The 8907-nt window shown below is 48.4% G+C and overlaps 2 protein-coding genes across 2 annotated transcripts; both read right to left on the bottom strand.

The window, feature by feature from the left end:
• Positions 1 to 2638: 2638 nt before the first annotated feature.
• On the bottom strand, positions 2639 to 5342 carry EI90DRAFT_3108844 (carboxypeptidase S). The gene is made up of 12 exons (XM_039062633.1): positions 4946 to 5342; positions 4791 to 4889; positions 4628 to 4731; positions 4505 to 4573; positions 4385 to 4442; positions 4241 to 4334; positions 4111 to 4186; positions 3579 to 4041; positions 3222 to 3508; positions 3154 to 3162; positions 2978 to 3097; positions 2639 to 2928 (listed from the first exon to the last, which is right to left on the bottom strand). The coding sequence occupies exons 1-12, from the start codon at positions 5239 to 5241 to the stop codon at positions 2834 to 2836; spliced, it is 1770 nt and encodes a 589-aa protein (XP_038907380.1). The 5' UTR covers positions 5242 to 5342; the 3' UTR covers positions 2639 to 2833.
• A 797-nt stretch (positions 5343 to 6139) lies between these two features.
• Positions 6140 to 8526, bottom strand: EI90DRAFT_3141591 (carboxypeptidase S; the record flags this gene model as incomplete). Its single annotated transcript, XM_039064981.1, has 10 exons — positions 6140 to 6219; positions 6270 to 6443; positions 6503 to 6789; positions 6858 to 7320; positions 7378 to 7453; positions 7508 to 7707; positions 7764 to 7832; positions 7887 to 7990; positions 8047 to 8145; positions 8204 to 8526. 10 exons carry the CDS (start codon positions 8524 to 8526, stop codon positions 6140 to 6142), a joined length of 1875 nt encoding a protein of 624 aa, XP_038907379.1.
• Positions 8527 to 8907: the final 381 nt, after the last annotated feature.

Below are 8907 nucleotides of genomic sequence, written 5' to 3'. Positions count from 1 at the left end.
ATTGCCGTGTATGATGTGACGGACGATAGTATGAGGCATCCATCCCTCCCTCTCACTTGTCATACTGATTCTTAGCGGCACTGTAATTGTATAGAGTCATTCACAAACGTCAAGCGGTGGCTACAGGAGATCCAGTCATATGCGTCTGAAGGGGTGAACAAACTCTTGGTTGGAACTAGGTCAGATTTGACGAGCAAGAAGGTTGTGGAATACACCGTTGCCAAGGTACCTGCGTATCTTCTACTGGGGTATCACTGATGCCTCCCTTTGTGTGCAATTTCTCCAGGAATTTTCCGACCAGTTGGCTATTCCCTTCTTTGAAACTTCGGCAAAGAGTTCAACTAATGTGGAACAGGTTTTCTTGACCATGGCTAAGCAGATCAAAGACCGGCGAGTTCCTTTCTGCTTATTACGCCAGAGTAAAACTGCTGATCGCTCGAACTCTCAGATTGGGGTCGACCTCTACATCAGCCAGCATGGTCACTCCTGGCCAATCAGTAGCTGAGCTGCGCCACTCACTCTCCGTCCTCCCCGCTCCGACCCTCCCGTCTGACGCCCGTGCGTCACCCGCCAATCACCTGCTTGCCGAATCTACGGGCGCCACACGAGCATCCGGTCCCCCGACTCAAGAGAAGTCAGTCAAGGGGGGTAGGCATAGCCCTGTTCTAAGTGGTGACAAGGGGGGCCTAGTTGCCGCCCCTCTAGTGATTTCGCCCTCAACCCCTGTCAAACGCCCAACTGAGAGTTGTGTTACTCGTGCAGGTGACGTTGAGGAGGTAGAGGTGTTGGGTGCATTTGATTGCCTTGATCTCACCCAACAAATCTCCTCGATGCGCCAAGTTGACAGAGGAGGATACTCGCTCGTGTACAAAGGCACATGGGTGCCCGACCCACTGGGCACTCCCACCCAAGTCAGCATTTGTTGCGTCCCAGTTTGAAGTTGATATTGAGTGCTTCCAGGAAGTTGCTGTGAAAGTGCTCCACTTATCGTATTCACAGGATTCGAATCCTGAGGAGAAACAATGGAAAGTGCGCCTGCCCGTGTCGGGATGATGCAGTCACATTGATGTCGTACTCCAGCGCCTGAAAAGAGAGATACGCGTATGGTTGCGTCTGAGCCATGCCAACTTGGTTCCACTTCTGGGCTACGTGAATGGTATCCATGGCCCTGGTTTCGTCTCTCCCTGGTATTCAGAGAGGGACGCAATCAGCTTCCTTAAATACCATCCCAGTGCTAACAGAAACATGATTGTGCGCGTCATCTGTCTATTTCTTGGAAGATTGAGGAATTGACGGACATTCCCAAGTGCGCTGACGTAGCTTCAGGATTGGAATATCTCCATTCACAACTTCCCCCAATTGTACATGGTGATATCAAGGGGGTGAGTGTTTTCCTTGCTTACAGGCTGGCTGGGATTCTGAGATTGAGGTTATTCAGCAAAATATTCTGATCGCCTCGGACGGACGTGCCTGTATCTGTGATTTTGGCCTCTCGAGGATCTTGGACAATAATCCCACAGGGTTCACATTCACGACTGTTGGAATGAGCCTTCGCTTCTCAGCTCCTGAATTACTGGATCGTGAGGACAAGACAATGGAAGCTGACATTTACGCTTATGGGTGCACTTGCATTGAGGTCAGAGGCCCGAGAGCTCATTGGTTGCTAAAGTTTATGAGTTTGTGACATGCCCAGATCTTACTAGACAAAAGACCGTATGAAACCATCCGCAGCGATAAGGCCCTCTTAGCTGCGATTGTGAGCGGCACGCCGCCTATTGCTCCTGAACAGCTAGAAGGGTGTAAGTCGCTCCTTCCGCTTCACATTTTAAAACAATGCTGGAATGTGGAGCCATTGGATCGACCACAAGCTAAGCAATTGACTGAAGCCTTTCGAGGTGCTATTCTGAGCCATGCGGACTAATCCTAAATGCATCCCCCAGCATGTTCCTCAAAGGTCATACACCAGCAACAAGGATTCTTTATTCGATTCTAAATTGTACCAGAGATATGTGCATGCTAGAGTCAAACACCAACCTGCGTAGCATGGTCATTCGGCTACATTGTTGTATATGAACAATAGAGGGGGGTTCGCGGTTGACTAAACTGGATCTGAACTAGGTCAAAAGCGCATCAAAATAGGGACTCCGGGATTTCTGGACATGAAATGACACTCACCTGGTTGACACGCGATTGCAATTACAAGGCCCGAACAAGGACAGGCAACTGAAATCCCTCTTCTGGTCTGGATTTCACCTAAGACCGGCTCACAATGCTGAGAGTAGAGTCAATCGGGAATCTATCATTCACTTTCACTTCGCTTTTACCTCGACGTCATCTGGGTCAACTGCGAGCTCAAAGGACATCACTCGTATCAGGCTGAATAAGACTATCCTGATGCAAGAGCGTTTGCAATCGTAGACACAGAGTTGTTGTGGATGCGACGTACTCAGTAATCGCAAGTTTAAGTCCAACACATGCTCTGGGACTGATAATTGAAAACAGAGTGGATTCTATTTAAAGGGTTGGAGCAACCAGTGGTTGTAACTCGTAGTAGGGAATTCTGACGGGTAGCCATCCGTAAGCATCCGCAGTCGTCGCCGGAATCACCCCGAATCACTGCCACCACATGACAGCCAAACTCGGAACTCCCTTGACAATAGTATGGTATGCACATGTGCGTACAGTAGACTGCCAGCTTCGAATTTACATCACGCTAAGATACATGCAAATGGACATGTCCTCCAGGACTCAAAGTTCTCCGAACAGCAGACATGTAATGAGCATCGCGTTCGAAGTTGCGGGGGCAAACGCACCGCCGCAATGATCACACAAATTATGAAATTCGCAATGAAAGATTTGCCTCGTCGGCATTGAGGATCAGATGGGTAAAGAAGCGGATTTGATCACGATAGCCGTCGATACGAATGGCTGCGCTTGAACGTTAACACTACACTCTAACAGCAGCATCACTTCATACCTTCATTTACACTATGTTTGCCTCCATTTTGTGGCTGACTCTTAAGTGGGCGCATGTCCTCTGTCCCAAGGTGATTGTACCGGAAGACGTGTGGAGTCAACTTCCGGAAATGCTTTGTGTCTGCCAATGATTTAAGATGCGAGAACTCGGACAGACCCAGCTTGGAGGGATCATACCGGTACTAGCTATGGGCGGTACCAATTGGACTAATCAGACATTATCTGAAGATGATCGCACCACGCACCAGGCATTATACCCGAGGCAACAATGAAGGGCTCTTCAGAGTACTTTCCTCTGCCCGTCTCCCAAATCCCGCGTATCGTACCAGCAAGTAGTTGGTATGGGGAAGAATCAGTCGGAGATACTGGAGCTGGTTCCAAATCATCATCCCCAAAGTGCGAAAGGGTTAATTGACCAGCAGGATCAAGCTCTGTACTAACGCTAGATCCGAATGCCTCGAAATCCAGCTGCAACTCGCGAGCAATGGGTATCAGCTTGTCGATTATTGAGGAATGAGTAGCGTTCAAGGAGCTAAACGATGAGGCAGAAAAAGTGGGTAGAAGACATCAAAACATAGCCGCGAAGCGACGTGAGCGTTTACCTGTCTGTGGTAATGCGATGATTGATTACGCCCCACGCCAGTTCTGGCAACGCATTGACTTTCACTCCACCCCCGACGAGGTCGATGGCTTGCGTTGTGCTCAAGTAAATGCGGTTAACATCACCTCCCTCTGAGGCAAAAAGAAGCTTCTCGGCCGTCTTTAGCGCTTTATCGCTGTGCAGACTTTTTCGAAGGGCTTTCTTCAACTTTTCAGGGAAATTGGGTGAGTGCTCGGCTTGGCATTGATATAGTTTATATAGAGGGGAGGTTCGGGTTAAATGCGCTGGTTCGGGATTTTCTTCCAAGTGAACTAGAACTAAAGCCAATAGACCAATGCTCGTGTGGGTAGGAGGTACGCTTGAATGGCCGCCAGGGCTGGCAACAGAGACTTGTACGTTGGCATAACCCTTCTCCGAGACTCCCAGTGCAGCAACTCGAGCTCCAAACGCTTTTGTTAGTGTGGCTATAAAGGAACCATGGGAAAGTTAGAACGTTCTTGAATTCAAGCAAGTAGTGTTGCCATCTTGCTTACGTCCTTCATCTACAAGCATCGCAAAATAGTTTTCCCCATATGTGGAGAGAAAATGGTTGGCAATACGCCGCGCACCCTGTGTATGTTCTATTGCCTGATTGTCCACTCAAACTCTTGAATTAATACGTACAAAATGTCCACTAATTTCCTCGTCGAACCCAGAGGCAAGGAAGATTGTCCGGGTAGGCTTGTATCCATGCTTAAGTAAAGTCTCCAAAGTAACCCTGAGAGGTTGGTCAATATTTACGGCGATGGAAAGGAAAAATGAAAGCACAAGATCCCAATCAGTCCGTGTTTGTCGTCGCAAGTCCCCCGTCCCCACAGAAACTCTCCTAAATACAAGTGGACGTCATTGCTGAACCATAAATTAGAGCTCAAAGAGGCGGTTCCGCACCATCGAAATAGCCAGAAAAGGGTGGATTAACCCATTGAGAGAGAGTATCTTCTTGCACTGGAACTACATCTGAAAAACAATTTCCTAAGCAGTTGTATCAACTCGGTAGTCCAACTAAAAAACCTTGGTGCGCCATAAGTAGAAGGGGCTTCAAGGACGCATCAGAACCTTCCCAACGATAAACAAGCCCGTATGTATTAATTTTTGTAACTTCGAGTCGATCGTGTCTGTTGTTTGCGGGTAATATGAACACCGGAAAGCATGCAGGCTGCCAGTGGGAACGCACACAAGAGGGAACGCATCCTCCAAGTAGCTGTGGAATTTCCCAAAGTTGTCCCATCGAGAATCATTCCCTACGTCTTTCATGTCATCGTAGATCTGGGTTCTACCGAAGCGTGTGCTGGTTTTTGGGTGATGAGCGGATGTAGGTTGTCAACTTACGGAATTTGGATAGCTCCTCCAAGCCATTCCACGACTCGCGACTTGAAATCATCAGTGACATACTCGCTCTCGATATCAGCAAGAAGATGCTTGTGAGTTTGGGGCGACAATGCCGGGACTTGAGGGCAAATTGGAGCAGTCGTTGGGCTATCAAGTAACTTGACATCGACATGGCGAAAGCCCTTCCAGAGTAGGGCTGAGACCGAAGCCAAAAGAACAATTGTATTCCATTTGGGGCGTTTATCGGCTGATGTCGCCTGGGGCCGAGCCGGAAGAAGAAACTCTTGCTTCCCCATCGGCCAAAAATACGCCAAAGGAGCAAGATCTACGCACTACTTGGATGGGTACACTAAGATCGGACTGCCTTGCTTTATTTTCGTGTATTTATTCCGAAGACGTCTTTGTGAGGATGCTAATATTGTTCCCTTTTATGGGAAGCATTGTCGTTCTGGCGCGGCCTGTGTCACACTGTGTGAGCTGAGAGCACGATATCTGCAGCTGCAACATTTGTTGTAAACCCGGCGTTCCAAATATGGCAACCCGGTACAGCGGCCCACTCGCAGTCCAGATGCAATATAAAAATAAGAGAAACTGTAACTAAAGAACATACAAGCAATCCGGAGCTTTCTATGCGCAGGCACTTACGCGAGCGCTTAGTCACATCCTCCACATTATCTTCCACATATGTCCCAGATATCGATATCTCCAGTGACTCGCATTTCCAACAACGTTGAGAGGTTGTTGATCGACAATCAGCGTACGATCGACGGTGTTTGCTAATTGGCCACTCACGATCGCCAAAGACTGGCCGTTCCACACTTCAAGGTAGAGGCGATATAACTATTAGGGACGTGGAGGGACATGAAATCTCGCGATCTCGAAATGATTAGAGGGCCATTGTTGATCCCCAAGAACGATCGGAATTATTTCAACGAGGAATGGTGACCACCCCAAAAACAAATATTCAGGAACAGAATTGAGATCTGCTCCAGCGTGGACTGATGAGCACTTCCATTCGCTGGGTTTCATGAGAACCTCCTTGTCAAAAACAGCCAGGGCTTCAAATTTACATCACGCTAAGATATACGCAAGTATGCGTAGTCTCCGAGTAACAGGTATGTAATGGTCACCGAGGTCGTGCCGAACGCAACATGACGATGATGACACAAGTTATGGAATTCGCAATGATACCTTTCAAAGATTTGCCTCGTCAGCGTTGAGGATCAGATGGGTAAAGAAGCGGATTTGGTCATGGTAGCCGTCAATGCGAATGGCTGCGCTTAAATGTTAAACACTGCACTCCAACAGCAACATCAGAGCATACCTTCATTTACACTGTGCATGCCTCCGTGATTCTTAAGTGGGCCCATGTCCTCCATCCCTAAGTGATTATACCGGAAGATGTGTGGAGTCAACTTCCAGAAATACTTTGTATCTAGCAATGATTTAAGATGTAGAACTCCAACCGACCCAGGTCGGAGAATCATACCGGTATTAGCTACGGAGTGCTCCAATTAAACTAATCAGGCACTATCTGAGGATAATCGCACCACGCACCAGGCATTATACTCGGAGCAACAATGAAAGGCTCCTCAGAGTCTTTGCCTCTGCCCGTCTCCCAAGTCTCGCGTATCGTACCCGCAAGCAGTTGGAATGGGGCAGAATTAGGTGGAGATACGGGAGCAGGTTCCAAATCATCATCCAAAAAGTGTGAAAGTGTTAACTGGCCAGCAGGATCAAGCTCTGTAGTAACGTTAAACCCGAACGCCTCGAAATCCAGCTGCAACCCCCGAGCAATGGGTGTCAGCTTGTCGACTATTGAGGAATGAGTAGCGTTTACGGAACTAAACGATGAGGTGGAAAATGTGGGTAGAAGACACCAAGGAACAGCGAAGCGAAAGTGAGCGTCTACCTGTCTGTGGCAATGCGATGATTGATTAGGGCCCACGCCAGTTCTGGCAGCGCATTGACTTTCACTCCGCCCCCGATAAGGTCGATGGCTTGCGTTGTGTGCAAGTAAATGCGGTTAACATCACCTCCCTCTGAGGTAAAAAGAAGCTTCTCAGCCCTCTTAAGTGCTTTATCGTTGTGAAGACTCTTTCGAAGTGCTCTCTTCAACTTCTCAGGGAAATTGGGCGAGTGCTCGGCCTGGCATTGGTATAGTTCATATAGAGGGGAGGTTCGGGTTAAATGCGCTGGTTCGGGATTTTCTTCCAGGTGAACGAGAGCCAAGGCCAGCAGACCAATGCTTGTATGGGTAGGAGGTACGCTTGAATGGCCGCCAGGACTAGCAACAGAGACTTTTACGTTGGTATAACCCTTCTCCGAGATCCCCAGTGCAGCAACTCGAGCTCCGAACGCTGCTGTTTGTGGGGCTATAGGAGGTCATGAGAAAATTAGGATGTTCTTAACTTCAAACAAGTAGCGCTTACCCCCTTCATCTACAAGCATCGCAAAATGGTTTTCCCCATATGTGGAGAGGAAATGGCTGGCAATACGCCCCGCGCCCTGTATACGTCACATCGTCACATCGTCCACTCAGATTCTTGAATTAATACGTACAAAATGCCCGCCGATTTCCTCGTCGAACCCAGAAACAAAGAAGATTGTCCGGGTCGGCTTGTATCCATGCTTGAGTAAAGTTTCCAAAGTAATCCTGAAAGAATGATCAATATGGAAGACAATAGATAAAGAACTTGGATACAGGATCGCAATCAGTGCCTGTTTGTCGTCCCAAGCCCCTCGCCCCCATAAAAACTCTCCTGAAGGCGCATGTCATTGGTAAACCACAGATCGGGCTCGATGAGACGATTCGCACCATCGAAATAGCCAGAAAAGGGTGGACGAACCCATTGGGTGACAGTATCTGCTTGCACTGGAACTACATCTGGAGAATAATTCCTGAGCGATCGAATCAGCTCGGCAAATCAACTAAATGAACCTTGGTGCGCCATAAGAAGCAGTGGTTTCAAGGATGCATCAGAACCTTCCCAACGATAAACAAGCCCGTAAGTATTAATATTGGTGACTTCGAGGCGGTCGTGTCTGTGTTGCGGTTAGATGAAGCAAAACATCGGACGCCATACAGGCAGGAAACGTACACAAGAGGGAACGCCTCCTTCAAGTAGCTATGAAACTCCCCAAAGACGTCCCATCGAGAATCATTCCCTACGACTCGCATATCATCGTGGGTCACAGTCCTACCGAAGTGTGTATCGGCTCCTGATCGTAGCAAGCAGACGTAAGCCATTGACTCACTTTATTCGAACAGCTCCTCTGAGCCATTCCACAACACGCGACTTGAAACCACCGGTGACATATTCGCTCTCAATATCAGCAAGAAGGTTCTTGTGGACTTGGGGAGACAATGCCGGGGCTTGAGGGCAAATTGGAGCAGTGTGAGGCACACAAGTGGGAGCTCCATTGAACACTGGGCCATCAAGTGACTCGATATCAACATGGAAGCCTGTCCAGAGTAGGGCTAAGACAGAAGCCAAAAGAAGAATTATATTCCATTTGGGGCATCTGTCGGTGGATGTCGCCCGTGCTTGAGTCGGAAGAAAAAGCTTTTGCTTCCCCATTGGGGAAAAATGGTGAGTACCTAGTCTACTTTAGTAGAGGCTGGGATCCTGCCTAAGCACCAAACCAAGGTGATGAATAGCAAAAATCCCCAGCTCCTGTGGCCCACTTGGGGAAACAGTGCTGGTGCTGGATGCGGTGGGCTTGATTGAGAAGCTCTTACAATGGCCACGGAATACGCGAGTTTTGCAGCGTGCAATTCGCCGATTGCGAGGAAACCTTCGGGCAAGCGGAACAAAACGGCTTTTCTTCAACAACATATAATATACTGTAGACACAAACAACGTGACTTTTACAGGCTAATCATAGCAGCCACTTAGGCAGGACGCAGCCACTATACCCATCATGACGAAAGAGGTGGGTATTGAATAAACTACACTCCC

Source organism: Cantharellus anzutake (assembly GCF_015039405.1).
Source record: "Cantharellus anzutake strain C23 chromosome Unknown EI90scaffold_401, whole genome shotgun sequence".
Lineage (NCBI taxonomy): Eukaryota > Fungi > Basidiomycota > Agaricomycetes > Cantharellales > Hydnaceae > Cantharellus > Cantharellus anzutake.
Note: the sequence above shows the minus strand (reverse complement) of the source record. Positions and strands in the feature narration are given on the sequence as shown.

Bases quoted from the DNA above. Each gene is read 5' to 3' on its own strand.
- EI90DRAFT_3108844 (XM_039062633.1), bottom strand. From the start codon at position 5,241: ATGGGGAAGCAAGAGTTTCTTCTTCCGGCTCGGCCCCAGGCGACATCA. The intron at 4,890-4,945 runs GTAAGTTGACAA...ACGCTTCGGTAG, and splicing joins GGAGGAGCTATCCAAATTCC to AACCCAGATCTACGATGACA. The intron at 2,929-2,977 runs GTATGAAGTGAT...GTTCAAGCGCAG, and splicing joins CAAACATAGTGTAAATGAAG to CCATTCGTATCGACGGCTAT.